The sequence below is a fragment of the Ursus maritimus genome, unplaced genomic scaffold (genome assembly GCF_017311325.1).
Source record: "Ursus maritimus isolate PB19 unplaced genomic scaffold, ASM1731132v1 scaffold_6, whole genome shotgun sequence".
NCBI classification, from domain to species: Eukaryota; Metazoa; Chordata; class Mammalia; order Carnivora; family Ursidae; genus Ursus; species Ursus maritimus.
In genome coordinates this window covers 47,621,723-47,642,320 of record NW_024426774.1, presented here as the reverse complement: position 1 = coordinate 47,642,320, position 20,598 = coordinate 47,621,723, and the positions used below count along the sequence as shown (strand labels likewise).

Below are 20,598 nucleotides of genomic sequence, written 5' to 3'. Positions count from 1 at the left end.
GAGGCTGGTCTCGGCACCACCCGTTGAGAACCACTTGCTGAGATGATCAGGTTATCCTTCAGAACAAGGTTTCAGCCTGTCTCTTCAGACTTCACGATGGACACCATCTAGACATTCTGGAATATCCTCTTAATGATAGGCCAGCGAGTGAGACATTTAAAAGAAAAAGCCAGATCCAGAGTTGATTGGTTGTCTTTAAGCACAGAGAGTGTTCTGCGTTTAAAAAAAAAAAAAAAAAGTAACTGATCAGACAGTGCTTGGCCTTTTTATTTGCTCTTGAATATGCAGTTCAGTGCAGGGCATGTTTCTCACACGGGTGGGATGGCGGGGAAGGTACTGGTCAGAAAGCTCGCGTCAGTGTCCTCAGCTCACCCTCCTGTGGGGAACACGATATCCTGTCTGTTTCGATGAGAGCAGCGTGGACACCTCGGGCTGTTCTTCCCACAGCGACCCCAGGACACACCAAGTACCCAGGCTTGGCACTTGGGGGCCACTTCCTGATAAATGTTTGTGAAATTGAAAGTTTTCCAGGAACTGAACAAAAGCGGCACTATCTGGTCTTTTCCTCTGGAGCCAGGCCACACCATGTCAACTCCCCAGAGTCCTGTCCCCAGACACATTCTACAAGGGACTCACATAGCCATAGAATTTTCATGTGATAATTCTCGGAAACACTTTTCACCTCTTTGGTGTTCTCTGTTTCACTCAAGATCTCCGTGAGCTCAAAGAAACTGTACATCAGTATTTGAAAAAATAATTTGTTTTCTTTCCCAATTACAAAAATAAAACCTGTCTATAAAAGTCTTTCTTTAAAAAGCTAAGAATGAATAAATCTCTCCAGCAATTATCCAAAAGAAACTTTTTAAAAAAAGTTTCATGCTTAACCTTCATTTTTTTTCTAAGCATTTATAGCTACACATATGTATATAAATTTTAAACCAAATGGGATCAGTCATAACGTACCCACTGTTTGCAGCTGCTCCCCACCCTTAATTTCTTCCGCGTTAGTGCTTGTAATTATGTCGAATCCTTTTTGATGGCTGCATGGTTTTCTGTTATATGGAAGTTTATTATATTTTACTTAGCCAGTCCTATACTGGATATCTAAGTTGTTCCTAGTTTTTCAGTTGATGCAACAATGAATATCTTGTTCCTAAGTCTTGGTGTATTTGTATCGTTATTTCAGAGGTGTAGCGATTCCTGGAAGCGGAGCTGGTGAGATAAAGACTACAGGTCTCCCCCGCGATCAGAAGTAGAACGCAGGGTCCCTTTGAAAACTTACCTAAACCCAAAATGGCAGTAAAGCGAAGAGGCAGTTACCTTGAACTTACATGGAAAAATGTGTGAGCATTCCTGGACCCCCCCCCAAATAACCTCTTTTAGGCTTCTCTGATACCTTAAGACACATCTGGCTAACGGATGCACAAAATAAATCAAGACAAAGCACAGGTGCTCACAGACACAGTTCAGAGCTCTGGCGGTGGATGCTGAGATGCTGAGTGGAATTCCTGGGGAAGGAGCTTAGTGGGGCCGCTCTTGCCCCGCTGCTCGGGGCGCATACTGCCTCCGTAACGGCTCATTGCCAAACAAACGCTGAACACGATTTTTGCTTTTTGCCTTTTTTCGTAAAAGCAGAAATTCTCTTCGGATTTCTTTCAGTTACCAAAAACCAGGGGCTGATGTAGGTGTCTCGTAAGAGCTAAGTGGTATAACATGAACTTCTGAAAAGTGAGGGATACCTGCATGTGTAACGGTATGTGTGCATATGTAGAGAATATGTGAATTGGAACAGGTATGATAACCTTTCTCTTAAATAGTATATTAAAAATAATAGGCCATGGCCAAATCAGATTCATTACAAAAATACAAGGATAGTTTGATTTGGACAGTCTGTGAAAAGAGCACACTGTATTAATTGATCAAAGGAGAACAAAAACAGTTCAGGCATCTATGTCCTTTGATGCTAAAAGTGCTTTTGGTAAGAGTAATAATTCTTGATTAAAAATCCTTTAGTACAGGAGACCCTTGGTAGACGCCTTCAAAGTAAGGCAGTCTCTGTCTCTTCCCCGAGGTCAGCTGGCCAGTGCTCAGTGATGAAGAGTCGGCAGCATTTTACAGTCGAGGCAGGAAATAAGCAACGGGGCCCGCTAGCACTTCGGAGCCCTGGCTGGTGCAGGGAGACGGGAGCCCGAAATGGGGCGTGAGAAGTGGACAGGAAGAGGTGACAACTGAACCTGCTTGCAGATGATAGGACTTTGTGCCCAAAACCAAAAAGCTATTAAAAATAAGACGGTTTAGTCAGATGACTACTTATGTTGTTAAGAATTAATATTTCGTGAGCTCTTCCCTCATGCCAGGAACTTCAAAGCACTCGAAACCGTGCACCCCTTGGGGATGATCTTGTTTGTTCTCTTTCCAAGTCTAAGAAGTGGGAGGCCTTTTTATCCCCATTTTACAGGTTAGGAAACTGAGGCCTAGAGAAGTTGTTCAGTCATGTGGCTATGGTCCCGTAGCCAGAAAGTGGCCGGGCCGGCACTGAAGCTGCCATTGCCCACAGCACCACAGTTGTGTGGCCCTGGGCTGGGCCGTTCAGCTCTGGGGCCGTGGTTTCCTCACCTCTGAATGAGAGGGCCTTGTTAGCCCTGCCCGTGCGCGTGCGCGTGCGCGTGCGCGTGCCGGCCGGGGCAAGAGCGCGTGCAGGATGTGTGTGCCGTCCCGAGCTGTGGCAAGCACCAGTTGTGCTTGGTAGGGCCCCTTCCCCTGGCCTCAGTTGTCTGTCCTCCTCATGCTCCGATGTCAGCTGGGGATTGTGGAAAGAAAACAAGAAGGCCTTCCTCATTTACCTTCTTCTGTTTATTCAATTTATAAATAACGAACTCTCAGGGTGACTTAACTAACAAGGCTGGATACAAAGACCCATGTTTAGCTGCTGGCTTGAGTACTCTTCCTGGAGGCTCAGAGGTAATAATCAGGGACGCTGTGCCTGACGGCCCCCTCGGCCCTGGGACAGAGCTGGGTGAGATGGACCAGAGGTCCTGCAAACCCGTAAGTGGCCACCATGTCTCCAGAGGCTCTCAGCACAGAACAAGCATTTAAATTCTTCTCCTCCTCGACCCCACGGTAACAAAACCCACGCTGAAGCACACTGAGGCTTGCCTTCTTACCATAAGCTGCTCTCCTCCGGGGCTCCACGGTGCTCATGGTGGTTTCTGTCTCCCTCTCCAGGTACGGAGAGAAGGGGAAAGCCATCCGGATCGAGAAGGTCATCTACACTGGGAAGGAGGGGAAGAGCTCTCGCGGCTGCCCCATCGCCAAGTGGGTGAGTGTCGAGCCCCTGTGGCCAGGGCTGTGCCTCCCTTCCCTCACCGCAGGCCAGGCCAGGGCTGTGTAGGGCAAACAGACACGCTTCCTGTGCAGGGGAACGTCGGAGCCAGCATCTGTGCTCAGTTAAGGTCATTTTCCCCGAGCCCGAGCTATCTGTCCTCGTTTTGCTGAAACGCCAGCCCCCCTGGCATCCTGGGCTGGCCTCAGAAATGCTCTAGTCTGTATGCTCAGCTCATACTCTCCGTGTGGTTCAGGGACATAGTGGAGGCGAGGCATAAAGATGTCCTCTCATTCAAGGCTGGGCCCCCCTGTGGACCATTTAGTTCCTCCGGCCCTGCATGTGCTACTGGCGTTCCCATCTCCTGTCCAGAAGAACTCGGCCTCCGGGCAGGGTCGGGGGTGCCGTGCATCTGCTTGACTGCCGAGCCACTGCTGCCTGTGCGGCAGCCCGAGTGTCCCAGCGGGGGGAACGGCCGAGACTGAGACCCCCGCTCCACACGCGCACACGCACACACACACACGCGCGCGCGCACACACACACACACACGCACACACACAGATTTCTGACCTTGCCCTTCCAGTCCTCAAGGAGATCTTCAGCACCACCGCGGAATCCGGGCTTGAGAGCAGCCGGGGGTCGCCAGGTAGCCGTGAGCTCGGCCCCGTGCTGGGTGCTTGGTAGGGGTGCGCACGGGACAGGGAAGGCTCTGGGCCTGTGCTCAAGCAGCTTATGATGTCGAGACACCTGAAGTAAAATCACAGAGACTTGAATAATCAAGGTCTGACTTCAAGAGGTAGACTCCATGCTGTCAAGATCATAGTCCAGGGACATGAGTGGTGGGAAGGACATGAGGCTCAGTTTCTCAGAGGAGGGGGATGTGCTGGGGCCATGAATAGGGGGCCGTGCGTGCAGGGCCATAGTTAATGGGCTGATGGGAGAGCAGAAGCATTTCTGGCAAGGAGAGTCATGGGAGCAAAGGCAAAAGGCCGCAGGAACATATAGCTCACTTTGAGCGAGGGAAGGGGGTACGATGACCTTTGTCAGCCTGTGTCCGTCTGTGCATGTGGTAGATACGCCATGCCTTTGCATGTTTGCTTTGTTTTTGATGTCGGAACCTGATCTACTTCATATCTATTTTAGCAATTTTCGGTCAGTGTTGAAGAATCATATACACTAAAAGAACCTGGGGGCTCAGTAGGTGAAGCGCCTGTCTTCAGCTTGGGTCTTGATTCCAGGGTCAGTCTGCTTCTCCCTCTGCCCCTCCCTCCACTCCTGTGCGCGCGCTCTCTCAAATAAACAAAGTCTTCAAAAAAAAGAAAAAAGAATCTGGAACTGCATAGAGCATTCCCAAGTATGAAGAAGCATACCGCTCCCCCCCCCGAAAGATGGGCATTACAGTGGAGGGTAGACTGTGTCTGCAGCTGATCGGGGGATGCTGTTACCCCCCAGAGAACCCGTCCGTGACCTTGCATCTGCTAAATCAGCTAGTCACTGAGGAATTCCAGAGTCTTGGGTGGGAAACTGAGGGTCCTCACACAGGTAGAGCCTAGGCACGTTTCCATCTTTGAAACAGTTGGCTCAAGGGAGGAAAATAGCTGGCTCTGCGGGTGGTGATGAAGTCGAGACTCTGCATTTCCAGCTCCAGATACCGCTGGTGAGCAGCACCTGTGGGACTCTGCTAGGGCTGAGGAAGGAGGTGCCCGGCTGAAGAGGGAGCTCAGCTCCTGGGGCAGCGAGAGGCAAGCAGAATGAGGGAGGGGGAGGACCCTGGTCTTCACACGTGGATCCCCCAGGGTCTGCAGACAGATGCCCAGAGCAGAGCCCGCGTAGCACCTGATGCTTTGTCCAGGGAGTGAAGCAGCTCATGGGTATCACCCAACCCTGGGGAAGGAGGCTGGCTCTGAAAGCAAAAGCCAGATAGAAGGGAATGCAAGGTGGCAGTGTTCCCAGAGATGGGCAAATGCCTGTATCTGATGAGGGAGCGCAAAAGGAGAGAGGAAAGAAATTGTTTTTTACAGGAAGAGCCAGTGGTGGTAGGTGGTGGGTTATTACAGTAGTAAGGAAGGGGCGGCGCGGGTTGTGTGGTCTTTTCGAGCCTTCTCCCTTAGTGCAGTGGCCTGCTCTTGTTTGCCCGCACAGCCACCAAATGCCCTGTCTGCTTTGGTGGTAGAGCTCCTCCACGGAGTTCTCCTCCCTGGAAGTTGGAGAAGGGACAGGTGTCCCCTCTCTGTGCCCCTCTCCACAGGGAGGCGACCCGCAAATGCCAGGAAGGGCAGATTGTTCTTGGTGGCGGCATGGCTTCAAGAGCCCAGGCAGTAGTCTGTGGCTCCGGGCAAGTGGCAACAACTAGCTGCCTGTGGCGCACCTCCCGTGGTTCTCCCTGCCCACCGCCCCCTCCAGGCTCATGTCTAGAGCCTGGGTTTTCCTTTCCAACCAGGTTCATGTCTCTGTTTCCCGCCAGAACCCCCAACCGGTATGTTCATCTAAAAGTAGTAGGCCTGGCACGTGTGCGACTTGACTGGCCGGGATCTTGGGGACAGAGTGGAGGCTGATTACGGGTACTCAGTAAATGTGTGTTGAGGGAAGGATCTAAGAAAGCAGTGGGATGGCCCAGGGAGCCCACTGGTAACCTCCAGTTTTAAGGTGGACTGTACGAAGTAGGGAAGTCGCCACGCATGGGATTAAGGGAGTGACCCAGCTCGCATTCCTAAGGCTCAGTATAAACGGAGACCTGCTGGAAGCAAACACCACGGACAGCAAAAGTGGGCTTTCGGTAGAAGAACCACGGAGATGCTGCTTGGGTCAGTCTGTAAGGAGAAGTGGGGGCAGAAGGCAGGTACTTGAAGGCCCATAGAGGACACAGTGGAACAGACCTCCTGGGGAACCCCAAGGTTCGAAACTAAGTACCCAGAGTGGGAGCTGCGGGAAGACAGATTTGGGCTTCTATTGGGTGCAGTGCTCAGGGGATTCCTGCCCAGAATCTGAGCGGGCTGTCTGTGGTTCTGTGGTGGCTTATGAGCCCTTGGTGTTGCCACACTCAGGTGTTGGCGTCCTCCTGCCCTTCCGTGGGCCTTTCACTTTTGCACTGTGTGCATTCAGTCCTGCTGGCTTCCGTCATAGTGCAGGCAGGGAGCTCCACCTTACTTAGTTTTCTTAGGATTGTTTTGAGTGTAGCCATAGGCCTGTGAGGGTGTGGCCACAGAAGCTATCTGCTTGTGCTTGTCCTGTTTATGTGTGTGCCACTTGGGAAACCAAGAGGAGGTGGCCTCGGTCTCAGCTTGGACAGGTAAGGTGTTTTGCTGTGTGCTCTGAACACACGTGATACGTGGGCGCTGTGAGCCAGTGCCCTGCCCTGCGCACTGAGCAGACATTGACGGGGGGGGGGGGGCTCAGAAACCCTGGGGACAGGACTGCCTTTTTTTTTTTTTTAAATGTGTGTGTTTTTCTTGTTAAGATTTTTATTTATTTGTCAGAGAATGGGACCGTGTGCACCCACAAGCCCGGGGAGCGGCAGGCAGAGGGAGAAGCAGACTCCCCGCTGAGCAGGGAACCCAATACGGGACTCGATCCCAGGACCCTGGGAGCATGACCTGAGCTGAAGGCAGACACTTCACTGAGCCCCCCCAGGCACCCTAGGGACTGCTGTCTTCTCGGTACCCCTGGGGTGTGCACAGCTGCTCACGAAAACAGTCACACAGGGAGTCCCCTCACGGCGTGACTTAGTGACATGTTCATAGGTTGCTTTTCCCAAAAAACAATTTAAATAACGGTATAACTGACGCGTCCACGGGTTGGCTCAAAGCAGGAACTCACGGGCCAGGGATGTGGTTTGTTTAGCATGCAAGGGGCCCCTTAAAATTTTGAAGGAAATTCTGACACCTGCTACAACGTGGATGAACCTTGAGGCTGTTCCACTAAGGGAAATAAGCCAGTCACAAAAGGACAAGTACTGTGCGATTCCACGTATATGAGGTTCTGTGTGCAGTCGCACTCCTCAGAGGGTCAGCGGGTGGAGTGGTTGTTGCCTTGGGCTGGGAGATGGGAGAGTGCTACACGTTTGGGACGAGAGGACGCCGTAGAGGCGGACGGAGTTCCGGTGGCGGCTGCGCGGCGATGGCAGTGGACTCACGCCCGGAAGCGCACGCTTCAGTGGTAAATTTTATGTCCTGTATATTTCACCGTGATTCAAAACATCAGATTAGATGCTCACATCTTTGAAAGGAGAGATTTCGTGTAAAAGTCTGGATCTCTGTTTTCTTCTTGTTAAAATTGGAAGAGGTGGCTGTACAAGGCTGAATTTCCCCAGGCAGTGGCTGACGGACAGAAGGCCTGGCTTCCTCCTTTTGAAGGGGCAAGTGCTTTTTCACGTGGCCGTGGTCCACACGGCTCCCCCGTTGTCCGTCTGGCCCACTGTCCTTATTTATCCTGCCTGGCTGGCTGCCCCTTTGGACATCTCCCTGCACTGATGTACTCATGACCACGTGTGTCTCCAGCCCAGGCATCTCCTGACCCCCAGATCCAGTCCACTGGGGCCTACACTGGCATTCAGCTGTTCCCAAGTCCCTCAGCCCCGACACGTTCCCAGTTAACTCGCCATGAAGCAACCCACAACCCACCCACTGTCCCCTGCCACAAAAGTGGAAATCCATTTAAGACTTTCTCCCTTCCTTCAGCCCCTAGAGTCAGATGGTCCCAAAGTCGCCTTTCTCCTCAGTTGTCTGAGTGTATTCCTCTTCCCGTGTCATTCCCCACCGGTGGCCCTAGTTCAGCACTTTATGCACTTCTGCTTGCTTTATGTTTGTTAGTGGTCTCCCTGTCACTCTCCCCCGCCCCGACCACCTGCTCCCCTTCTAGAGCAGGAAGCTGCTTAGGGAAGCCCCCTGTGTAGACTCCTTTGTGGAACCCCCTCCTTGAGTCTTTGTCCCCTCAAAGCCCTTCTCAGTCTGCCCTCCTTCCTCCCCTCTTCATCAGCTCCCAGAATTAGTTGGGGTTCTTAGGGGAGGTCAGCCACCTCGTTCCCCAGCTTCTGGGCCCTTTGCCGTGCCATAACTTTTTGGGAGCCAGGTCAGAGTTCTGGGAGTGAGTGGGGGCAGGGGGGGTGCTGGCTGAGGAGCCGTGCAGTGCAGAGCCCAAGGCCCTTGTTTTCCATGTTCTTTGAGAGCCTTCTTGAGATACAAGTCACAGACCCTACAATTCATCCATTCAAAGTATACAGTTCAGTGGTTTGGGGTATATTGCTAATTTTTAAAAATTGTGTTAACTTACACATAACATAAAATTGGCCATTTAAACCATTTTTAAGTGTATGGTGGTACCAACCACATTCATATTCTTATGCAGCCATCACCACACTATTTTCAAAACTTCATGAGTACAGAAACTCTGTACCCGTTAAATAATACTTCCCCATTCTCCCGTCCCTGTGCCCCTGGCAGCCACCGTTCCACTTCTTGTCTCTGTGAGTCTGACTGTTCGGGTACCCTTTGTAAGTGGAACCCTATACAGTGTGTGTTCTTTAGCGTCTGGCCTATTTCACGTAACGGGACGGAGAACCTGGTTCATCCACGTTGTCGCGTGAGTCCGATGTTCCTTCCTTTTAAAGGTTGACGACTCCTCCGTTGTATGGAGGGCACATTCTCTTTATCCGTATCTGTTGATGGACACTTGGCTTGTTTCCGCTGTTTGGCTGCTGTGAATAATGCTGCTCTGAACACGAGTGTACAGACACCTGTCCCGGTCCCTGCTCTCGGTCCCCTGGGGTATATTCCTAGGAGTGGCACTGCCTGGTCATATGGGAATGACATGTTTCACGTTTCGAGAAACTGCCAGAAACTTTCCCACGGCACCGAAGCCCTTGCTTTGTAACTAAAATCATACAGATAGGCAGCATTTTCTCTGCAAATATTTTAGGACTGCATAAAAAGAAATCTCTGACAATGTTTTGGCTCACAATTTTATCTATTTTTAGTTCTAAGCCTATGCAGCTCATCAATAACTTAGATTTTGTAGAAATTATTTTTTGTTTTGCTCTTAAAAAATAACGTTTGCGTTTCTTATTCCCTAACGATAATGGTCTCTTAGCCTGTGGTGGTTGTCGACACTGCCCTAAAGCCCCGCACCCCCCAGTCTGGTGGGCAGAGGTGAGGGGGGTGTGGCGTGCCAGGCAGAGGAGCGTGGGGGCCCGGCTCCGACAGTGAACGGTGCCCACCCGCCTCCCCGTCCCTGCAGGTGATCCGCAGGCACACGCTGGAGGAGAAGCTGCTGTGCCTGGTGCGGCACCGGGCGGGCCACCACTGCCAGAATGCGGTGATCGTCATCCTCATCCTGGCCTGGGAGGGCATCCCCCGCAGCCTCGGAGACACCCTCTACCAAGAGCTCACCGACACCCTCCGGAAGTACGGGAATCCCACAAGCCGGAGATGTGGCCTCAATGATGAGTACGTGGGGGAGGGGGTCCCCGCATGCAAGGGTGGGGGCGGCTGGGCCAGGTGGCGATTGGCAGGGCCTTGGGCAGCAGATGCAGGGGACTCTGCCCCACCCCCACCGCCCTGGGCCCTGTCTGTCCTGCTGTCAGGACTGTGATGAAAGCAGCTCCCCCACGATCCTGACCTGGGTTCTTCTGATGCTGGCGGGAGGGGGTCTCTTGTCCTGGCTCAGCTTCGCTGTAGACCCTCACACGGACCCTGGGGCTCTAATGGTGGAACAACTGTGGAAAAGTGTGTGATTGCCCCGCAAGCATACGGCCTCAGTGGTAGGCATCAAACCCGCCCTTCTAGGGTCTTTTCCCAATTTTTTAAATTAAGGTATTTTTAAAGTAAACATTCTTTCAGGTATACAGTTTGAAGACGTTTTTTAAAGTTTTTTATTTAAATTCCAGTTAATTAACAGTGTAACAGTTTCAGGTGTACAAGTTTGAAGAGTTTGGACAGGTGTAGAACAGTTCCATCGTTCCCCCCAGTTCCCCTGCTCCCCTTTAGAAGCAAGTCCTTCCTCTGTCCTTGCAACCACCACTCGTGCTGCTTGTCCCCATGGGTTTGCCTTTGCCAGAATGCTCTGTAAACAGAACCAGCCCGAGCGTAGCCTTCCGGGTCTGGCTCCTTTCCCCGAGCACAGCGTTTCTGAGCCTCGTCTGTGGTTGTGAAAGCTCGTGCCTTTTCACTGCTGCGTAGCACGCCCCCTGGATGCATCAGTGTTCGTTTATCCGTCCCCAGGTGAGGGCATCTGGATTGTTTCCAGATTTTCTTAGTCCTTGAATTATAATGTCAGTGTGGGTTTGTTGAAGGGCCTGTCAGCACCTGGGCCTGAAGGGAGTGGGCGTGTTCAAACCCCGTAGTTGGGGTTCCGTCCCTGTTTGCGTCGTCTGTGTCGGAAGCTGTCATGATATTAGAGTTAAGGCAAAGGATAGACCTTATTGGGGTTTTGACTAGATTCTTCCCACTTACCTCAAACCACCCATGAGCTTCTCCCAACAACAGACTCTTAGACCGTCAGGCTCGGGGGTGAGAGCAGAACGGGCGGCTCAGAGCGGACTCTCTGCCCCGGGACATTTGGGAAAGGAGTGGAAGGCGGGGAAGGATGTGGTCGCGGTCCCTGGGAGGCCACGGACGCCAGGTGCAGCAGGACCTCCCCCTGCAGAGGGAGGAAGATTCCCGAGCAGAAAGCGTCTGCGTGCCTCACGTGTGCGTGTGTTGCAGCCGGACCTGCGCTTGCCAAGGCAAGGACCCCAGCACCTGCGGCGCCTCCTTCTCCTTCGGCTGTTCCTGGAGCATGTACTTCAACGGCTGCAAGTACGCCCGCAGCAAGACGCCGCGCAAGTTCCGCCTTGCAGGGGACAACCCCAAGGAGGTGAGCAGAGCTCCACGGAGCAGCGGGGCCCTCCGACTCGTCCCCTCCCCTACTGTCGTCCATGGTCCAGTGGGGAGGGTGGATTAGCACGCCTGACTCAGAGGTGCGAAGAGGCACCTTCATTTTTTTTTACCTAACCTTATCCTGCTGTGGAGTAAGGTATGCGGGTGGGGTGTGGGGAGTGGAAAATGAAACTTAACCAAGGGCAGGTACTCAGACTCTTCCAGCTTTAAAAATGTTCAAATTCCTCATCAGGATGTGACCCTCTTCCTGGGTCGTTTCTTCTCTTTATTCTTCCCCAGAGGTCTTTCGGGCGGTGGGAAGTTTAGCAGGAAGAGGAGCCTCGAGGCTGTGGGCCATTTTCTGGGGCCAGTTTAGACTTCCCAAAGTGACCCTCGTCCTACCTGGCTGCCAGGTGACCTCTCTGTGCGGTTGTCCCCCTGTCCGGGCCCTGGCTGTCTCCCAGCTGGGAGCCCGGCCTGGCGTCCACACAGTACGGCCTCTCGGTAGCCTCCTCATAGGGTCAGGCTGCCTTCTGCCCTGCCCCTTGCCCTCTGTGGCCCTGCTTGTAAAGGCCATCCCCAGAGCTGGGCTCCCCTCGGAGTTCAAATGCAGAGAAGGTACAGGCCGGTCTGGGCTCCCTGTTGTTTCCCCTTCAGCTCCCCCCGTCCTGCCTGAGCTGTGAGGTAGGTACTGGGTCGTGTTGTGGGGGTCTAGGCAACATCTTGATCCCTGGCTCTACCTTCCACATCTCCCTAAGCTCCTTGTACCAGAGGGTTTCCCCCTTTTCCACGGGTGTGGGGACTCCCCTTGGGCATGTGTTTTTCTACTGTGCATATAATAAACTTTAGGCTCAGAGTTCTCAGCCCTGCTTTTCAGAAGTAAAAGGAAGCATTTTCAAATGCAGAACGCTTTTTCCCCTCAAAGCCTAGCTTTTGCTTTTTTTTTTTTTTTTTTTTTTTTTAAGATTTTATTTAGAGAGAGGGAGAAAGAATGAGAGGAGGGGAAGGAGCAGAGGGAGAAGCAGACTCCCCGCTGAGCATGGAGCCTGATGCTGGGCTCAATCCCACAACCCAAGCTAAAATCAAGAGTCGGATATCCAACCGACTGAGCCACCCAGGTGCCCCCAAAGCCTGGCTTTTAGACTATTGCACAAGCTAGTCGAGCAGTCTGATTTGACCCTAGACTTTTAGTTATGGGGGCATCCGCCCTCCCCTGGAAGCAGCGAATGCAGCAGTTTCAATGAAGAGAGGAGCCCCTGGGCCGCGGGAAGTAAGAGCTACCAGGAGCGAAATGCACTGCTTTAATTTCTCTCACAGACTCGCCCTGTTCCCTCAGCTAGCATCTCTGTGCTTACATAGTGCTGAGCACTCTGGCCAGCACCTCACAGGGACGCGTCTCAGCCAGGCTCATGACACCCCAGCGTCTGGGCACTACTGCTGTCCACTTCACAGAGCAGGCACATGGCTTGCCCCAGGCCACAGGGCAGTAATGGCGAAGTCAGGCCTGGCTTTCCCCAGAGCTCACAAGCCTCAACCCTGTGCTGCATTGGCCTTGCACCCACTGTGTCGGTGGCAGCCCCTGGACCGTAGCCAGAGATCGGGGGTGGCTGGCCGCTCTGGCCGCCTGACTGGACGGACAGCGGAGCCATTAGTCCTGCTCTAACATTTCCACTTCTGGAAACTTGGTTCTTTTTCTCTTCTGTCTTCTCTTTCTTCTGTGTAAACTCTTCATGCCTGTGCTCAAGGCCTTCCAGGAGGCCACCCCGGCCTCACCCCTGCCGGCTCTACTTGCCACCCTCAGAGGGCCAGGCTGTGGCTACCTGAAACCTTGACCAAATGTAGCGGGGGTGCTGCTGCTCTGTCTGGGGCAGCACGAGCCAGTGGAACTTCTGTGAGGAGGGAAATGTTCTCTGTAAACGCACACAGCACGGGAGCCACGTGAAACCACTGAGCATTTGAAGTGTGACTGGTAAAACAGGGGCACTGAACTCTTGATTTTAATGTAAATTCATAGATACTTCCTTCAGTCGCAGCACACGGCTCGTGACCAGCACCCGCGAAGGCGCAGGGCTGGAGGACGGAGCTCTGGCGTGTGTGGCTGGCTGGGGGATTCCTAGCACAACCTCGACCCCCCCCTCGGCCTTCACTTACCTGTCTGTAGGAAGGAAAAGCCACACTTGTCGCTCCTGCTCCTACATGCCTCCCCCACCACCCCTCTGACCCAGGATGCCGAGCACTCAAACCGACCACCCGTCGTAGGGGTTGTGAGCGGTACGGAGCTGGAGCCGGGAAGAGCAGTGGCTGAGCAGTCCAGGTGGCTGGACCTTCGGGCCGCCACTTCTCCTCAGCGTCCATGGCACCAGGCCCCTCCCAGAGGGAACTCTGTAAAAACACCTGACGGCACCTTACTTCCTACCTTCCCAGCAGCCGCGCGATGGTTCTAGAATGGAGGTGGATTTCCAGCATATAGAATTTGCCAGCTGGGGCTGCTCTGGATACATGTGGCTGCTCTTCTCTCCACAGGAAGAAGTGCTCCGGAAGAGCTTCCAGGACCTGGCCACCGAAGTCGCTCCCCTGTACAAGAGGCTGGCTCCCCAGGCCTATCAGAATCAGGTACGAGGTCTGGGCCTTTCTCTGCCTGTATGTCATCCACATCTCCGTCCATGCTCCCTCAAGTCAGGAAGTGGGGAGACTGGGCTCCTCCCATTATGCTCCGTATGGGGAAAACGCAGCTAGAGATAGAGCAATGATTTTGGTCTCGAATAAGAGCCTTTCTTACCCTGAGCTAACTGCATCCCAGACCATCGCTCCTCTATCCCGTGCTTTCGTGCCTCTCCCCCTAGTAATCTCCCACCTCCTCTCGCCTGGCTTCTCCTGGGGATGCTCAGGTTTCTCTATCCTGTCACCCCTGCATCTCCCAGATGAGGTGAGGGGGACTTGAGATAACTCAGAAGGAAGTCATTCCTACAGAGGCTTCAGCCAGAAAGCCTACCTTCTGCAGCCCAAGCACAAGGCAGCCGTGATTGTTACCTAACCTCCCTCCCTCCAAGACCTAGCCTCCCCGGTGCAGAATCCAGCCACTGACCTCTCAGGTCACGCAAGCAGTTCTCCTTGGCCATCCACACAGGTGACCAATGAGGAAATAGCGATTGACTGCCGCCTGGGGCTGAAGGAAGGGCGGCCCTTCTCAGGGGTCACAGCCTGCATGGACTTCTGTGCCCACGCCCACAAGGACCAGCATAACCTCTACAACGGGTGCACCGTGGTAAGGAACCCTGGGCCTGTCACAGTGCCCCCTGCGGGATGATCCTGGGAGGGGAACTGGTTTGTGCAGACAGGTGGGCTCAGAGTAGGGAGGGACCCAGAGACCAGAGTCTCACTCCTCTGGGAGGCACCCTGCCAAACTGTCTGCTCCTGCTCGCTTCTCTGAGAAGTACGCAGACCGGAAGGCTCGGACCAGGCCGGCCTTGTCTCTGTATCAGGTAGACGCTGCAGAGGGCCCTCTCTGGGACACCTGGAGGCCCTCGCTTATCTAAAGACGGCTCCAGGTCTCTGTGAACACTTGGATTTAAATCGGAACAATCTCTTGATTCACTCATTGAGCAAATGTTTATTGTGTCCCAGGTGCTGTTCTAGATGCTGGGGAATAAAATGGGCCAAGTCCTGCCCAACTGTATGTGAAACAGTTCACTACTGGTAGCGGTGAAGATGGAGGAGGGGGAGGGGGACGTGAGAGCAGACGCTGTTTGAAATGCCGTGGGCAGAGAGGCCTTTCTGACAAGGGGCAGCCGAGCTGAGACCTGAATGAAGCGAGGGAGTAAGGCACTGAGTGTGTGGGGTGGAGCGCAGCACACAGAAGGACCAGCACAGGCAAAGGCTCGGAGGCAGGCAGGGCTCCGGTCCCAGGGAGCCTGGAAGGCAGGCAGGGCTACGGGTTGTGCTCCAAGTGTGATGGGAAGCCCTGGGGGGCTCTTCAGCTGAGAGTGGTAGGATCTCGTTTATGAAGGTAGAAGCACGCTCTTGCTCCTGCAGATGGAGAATAAGTATGTGGGGGAGGGGGGAGAGAACTGGAGGAGGAGCCCAGTTCGAAGGCTGGGACGATGTCCAGGCTAGAGGTGATGCGGCTGGGGCAGGAGTGAGGGTGGGGAGGAGGGTAATTGGATGACTTTGGGTGATTTTGAAGGTACAGCCAAGGGGGGTTGCTGGTGGACAGATGCAGGATATGAGCAGGAAGGACTAGAGAACCACCCAAGACTTTTTGCTTGAGCCCCAGGGCGAGTGTTGGGGTGAGGCACTGAGCTGTAGACTAGCAGGAGGAGGCCAGTTTGGGGGGAAGCTGTTTTGAGAGGCCTGCTGTATGTGCAGGTGGGCGTGCGGAGCAGGCAGGGAGGGGCTGTCTGGGGAGCGCGTAGCTCAGTAACAGCCGCAAGGCCGGATGCAGGCAGCAGGGGAATGTGTGCAGTTGGAGAAGAGGAGAGGTTTGGGCCTGAGTAGGGACCCCCTTGAAGGGACGATGCCAGCTCTCTTCTTTGCTTTGTAACTGGGTCCTGGGCTGGCAGGGCTCCCCGGAGAACTGGGGAAGAGGCAGAGGCCCTGGCAATACATCTGAAAGGGGACTCCCCGAGGCTGGGTGTAGCTTGGGCCTGACGGCCCAGCCCTGAGATTTTATTTCTCTGCCTTGTCCTCCTTATGTCCAACACTCCCAGTAAGATGGGGCAGGCCCTGTCCAGGTACTGTGAGGGTTTCTAGCTGAAACAGAGTGAAAGGGAGGGACCTGCAGGATGTTAAGAGAGGGTCAGGGAAGGAAGAGGAGACCCAGGGATTGAAATTGAAAGGCCAGTCCATATTGGAAAACAGTATTGATAACAAGTGACAGTGGGAACGAATCTTCACAGAGATTACTTTACATGAGTAATTAAAATGAATAGTTTAGTATAAAAATGGGCAAAAGGCATAAAACGAAAAGAGGAAGACAGTTATATTAAAATATACTGAAGGTTTGTTTTACTCAAGTATGACATGAAGACACAGGAGTGTCGGGAGGGCAGAAGTTTATCCTCAGAGAGCCTTCAGAAGCACGTGCCCCACCGGGCCACGTGGCAGCACCAGGACTGGGCAGGAGGCAGAGGGGTGAGAGGGGAGAGTGTGGGCCCCCAGCCTTTATTGGAGATTTTGTGGGAAGGAGTAGGCAAGGCAGAGGAGTAAAGTGAGTAAGCGGAGGATTGGAGAGCTTGCATAGTTTCTGGGGGCTCTGGGCCATAGGCGTGGTGGCCGGTTGTCTTCCCTGGGCCTGGCTGATGTAGGCAGCGAGAGCACCGGCTCAGTACGCGAGAGTTTGGTCCAAGAAGAGTTGCCGGTGCGGGCTCTGGACTGGTTGGTTTGTATGTCAGAGTGCGCCCGAAGGAGGTCATTTGCTATCTCTAGGCATTAGCTAGTCTTGGGGAAGGACAGCCCCTCCAGAGTCAAGGCCCCAAATGCCAAAATATCAAGAACACAGAAAATAGTCAACACAAGAGTAAAGAGTAAACTTGAGGAAAAAAAAAAAAAAAAAAAACCTCATTAGTAAGCAGAGAAATGCAGACCCACAATGAGATACATTTCGATAATAAGCAAAATGTGAATGGCAAAATTTTAAGCAAAAGTGTAGGAAAATGAAAACTCCCCTTCTGCCAGTATGAGTGAAACACTGAGGAGAATCATTTTGGAGGGCAGTTTGGCAACATGTAGCCCTTTACTTCACAAAGTTCATTCCAAGGGATTATGTATTTTAGAAAATTTAGCTAAAAATACAGAAGTATTGTTTACCATAGGAAAAAACCGGAAACAAGTTTTAATGGCCATGAAGGTTTAAATGAATACGTTGAGACAGTAGAATATTATGCAAGTTCTTAAATCACAAAGGGGGAGAATAACGCAGAAGAAAATATTCATACTGTGTTTAAAAAGAAGTTCCTATAAAGTTGTATGCGTAATGCAATCCTATCTAATTACCTGAAAGTGAGTGTGGGTATGTGTGTATGCAAATATGATGAACATGTTTATGGTGATTATTTCTGGAGGGTGCGATTATGGAGACAGTTATTTCCTTTTTGCTGGCCTAAGTCTTCTACAAGTAGCACATGTAGTTTTTAATACAAAGTATCTTAAGAGCAAAAGGAGGCTGCGTGTGCAGGGCACGGAGGGTAACTGGTGTGGTGAGGTCTGAGGCTCAGTGGGGTGATGAGGTGTAATGACAGCAATGTTCCACTGGAGGGCAGAGCACCCCTGCCAGTCCTGACCGGGCCCCTTCCCAGCACATGACCTTGGGCCAGTCCTCGCTTCCCCTCTCAGCCGCATGAGGGTCCCAGGAGACAAAGTGAATGGACGTCCTTTGAAAGCTGTAGAGCACATTCTAAATGCTGGGATACTGTTACTCTGAACCAGGAGGAATGTGTTTTTAGACACTCTAGAAAGTGTGGATGGCTGGTGTTGGGATTGTGTGGGGAAGGGGGAGGTCTTCCATGCGGACGCTCAGCCCCTTCCTCCAGGCGCTCGGCTCCCCCAACCCCACGCGCCCTCCCTCTCTCTGCTTGGGGCAGGTCTGCACCCTGACCAAGGAAGACAATCGCTGCGTGGGCAAGATTCCTGAGGACGAGCAGCTGCACGTGCTTCCCCTGTACAAGATGGCCAACACGGACGAGTTCGGCAGTGAGGAGAACCAGAACGCCAAGGTGGGCAGCGGGGCCATCCAGGTGCTCACCGCCTTCCCCCGCGAGGTCCGGCGCCTGCCTGAGCCTGCCAAGTCGTGCCGCCAGCGGCAGCTGGAAGCCCGAAAGGCAGCGGCGGAGAAGAAGAAGATTCAGAAGGAGAAGCTGAGCACTCCCGAGAAGATCAAACAGGAGGCCCTGGAGCTGGCCGGCGTCACCACTGACCCAGGTGTGTGGGCAGAGGGTGCCCCCCACAGGTGGCACCGTCGGGGTGGGGGGTTGTGGCCCTGGACAGCTCCCTCCCTGCCCTGCTTCCTGCCTTGAGCTAGAACTCCAAAGTCCTGGGGCCTCTCTAGGCCATCTGGACCCCACGTTATCTTAACTTTCAGCGTGGTATCCGCAGCTGCCCCAGGACACCAGAGCCGGGGAGCCGGCGGCAGGGGGCTCTCATCTTCCCACAGCGGAGCTGGGCTTCTGCTCCAGCTTGCCCGAGCGTCTGCAGAGTGTGCCGTGGCCTCAGGCCCATGGGCTCTGCTAGCCACGCCTCCCGGGGCTTCCATGGGGCTGGGAAACCCTTAGGGGAGGAGAGAGCTTCCAGCCCCCGTCCTCTGGCCCTGGGCCTTTGTGGGCTGTGGTTCTCTCTGCTCCTTCTTTGTCTTGCCTGCTGTCTTCCCCAGGCCTGGCTCTGAAGGGTGGACTGCCCCAGCAAGGCCTGAAGCCCTCCCTCAAAGTGGAGCCGCAGAACCACTTCAGCTCCTTCAAGTACAGCGGCAACGCGGTGGTGGAGAGCTACTCGGTGCTGGGCAACTGCCGGCCCTCTGACCCCTATAGCATGAACAGCGTCTACTCCTACCACTCCTACTATGCACAGCCCGGCCTGACCTCCGTCAACGGCTTTCACTCCAAGTACGCTCTTCCGTCGTTCGGCTACTACGGCTTTCCATCCAGCAACCCTGTCTTCCCCTCACAGTTCCTGGGTCCTGGCACCTGGGGACACGGTGGCAGCAGCAGCAGTTTCGAGAAGAAGCCAGACCTCCACGCTCTGCACAGCAGCCTGAGCCCGGCCTACGGTGGTGCTGAGTTTGCCGAGCTGCCTGGCCAGGCTGTTCCCACGGACACCCACCATCCCACTCCTCACCACCAGCAGCCTGCTTATCCAGGCCCCAAGGAGTATCTGCTTCCCAAGGCTCCCCAGATCCACCCAGCATCCAGGGACCCCTCTCCCTTTGCACAGAGCTCCAGCTGCTACAACAGACCCATCAAGCAAGAGCCAGTAGACCCGCTGGTCCCGGCTGAGTCTCTACCCAGAGACCCTGGTAAGATGGGCAAAACACCTTTGCCCGAGGCTTCTCAGAATGGGGGACCCAGTCACCTGTGGGGACAGTATTCAGGAGGCCCAAGCATGTCCCCCAAGAGGACTAACAGTGTGGGTGGCAGCTGGGGTGTGTTCCACCCTGCGGAGAGCCCTGCCATCATCCCCGACAAGCTCAGTTCTTATGGGGCTGGCTGCCTGACCCCTTCCCACTTCTCGGATGGCCAGTGGGGGCTGTTCCCTGGCGAGGGGCAGCAGCCAGCCCCCCAACCTGGAGGACGGCTTCGAAGCAAACCGTGGAGCCCCTGCAAGTTTGGGAACAACACGTCGGCCTTGGCGGGGCCCAGCCTGACTGAGAAGCCTTGGGCGGTTGGGGCCGGGGATTTCAGCTCTGCCCTGAAAAGCAGTCCTGGGTTCCAAGACAAGTTGTGGAGCCCCCTGAAAGAAGAGGGAAGGATTCCAACCCCAGGGGCAAGCCAGCTGGACAAAGCCTGGCAGTCCTTCGGCATGCCCCTGGGCTCCAGCGAGAAGCTCTTTGGAGCCCTGAAGGCGGAGGAAAAGCTGTGGGATCCCTTCAGCCTGGAGGAGGGGACTGCCGAGGACCCCCCCAGCAAGGGGGCGGTGAAGGAAGAGAAGAGTGGCGGGGCGGAGGAAGAGGAAGAGCTCTGGTCCGACAGCGAACACAACTTCCTGGACGAGAACATCGGCGGTGTGGCCGTGGCCCCCGCGCACGGCTCAATCCTCATCGAGTGTGCCCGCCGGGAGCTGCATGCCACCACGCCCCTCAAGAAACCCAACCGCTGCCACCCCACCCGCATCTCGCTGGTCTTCTACCAGCACAAGAACCTCAACCAGCCCAACCACGGGCTGGCCCTCTGGGAGGCCAAGATGAAGCAGCTGGCGGAGAGGGCCCGGGCGCGACAGGAGGAGGCCGCCCGGCTGGGCCTGGGCCAGCAGGAGGCCAAGCTCTACGGGAAGAAGCGCAAATGGGGGGGTGCCATGGTGGCTGAGCCCCAACACAAGGAGAAGAAGGGGATCGTCCCCACGCGGCAGGCGCTGGCCGTGCCCACAGACTCAGCAGTCACCGTGTCCTCCTACGCCTACACGAAGGTCACTGGCCCCTACAGCCGCTGGATCTAGGTGCCAGGGTGCCAGGGAGCCAGCGTACCTCAGCGTCGGGCCCGGCCCGAGCTGCCTCTGTGGTGCTTTTGCCCTCACACCTGGGGGCGGGTTGGGGGTGCAGAAGTCTTTTTATCTATATATACATATATAGATATGCATATATATGTATTTATGGTCCAAACCTCAGAACTGACCCGCCCCTCCCTTCCCCCCACTTCCCCAGCACTTTGAAGAAGAAACTACGGCTGTCGGGTGATTTTTTTCGTGATCTTAATATTTATATCTCCACGTTGGTTCCCCCCCCCC

The 20,598-nt window shown here is 54.2% G+C and overlaps 1 protein-coding gene across 4 annotated transcripts in view; it reads left to right on the top strand.

The window, feature by feature from the left end:
- The window catches only part of TET3 (tet methylcytosine dioxygenase 3), a 94,049-nt gene extending 73,457 nt beyond the window's left edge, over window positions 1–20,592 (top strand). For all 4 annotated transcript variants that reach the window (XM_008700007.2, XM_040623312.1, XM_040623311.1 and 1 more), the window contains 7 exons: window positions 3,226–3,319; window positions 9,554–9,762; window positions 11,020–11,170; window positions 13,696–13,785; window positions 14,300–14,437; window positions 17,751–18,087; window positions 18,536–20,592. In XM_008700007.2, coding sequence (XP_008698229.2) covers window positions 3,226–3,319; window positions 9,554–9,762; window positions 11,020–11,170; window positions 13,696–13,785; window positions 14,300–14,437; window positions 17,751–18,087; window positions 18,536–20,310 — 2,794 coding nt within the window. In that variant the 3' untranslated portion in view covers window positions 20,311–20,592. The remainder of the gene's footprint in view (window positions 1–3,225; window positions 3,320–9,553; window positions 9,763–11,019; window positions 11,171–13,695; window positions 13,786–14,299; window positions 14,438–17,750; window positions 18,088–18,535) is intronic.
- Window positions 20,593–20,598: the final 6 nt, after the last annotated feature.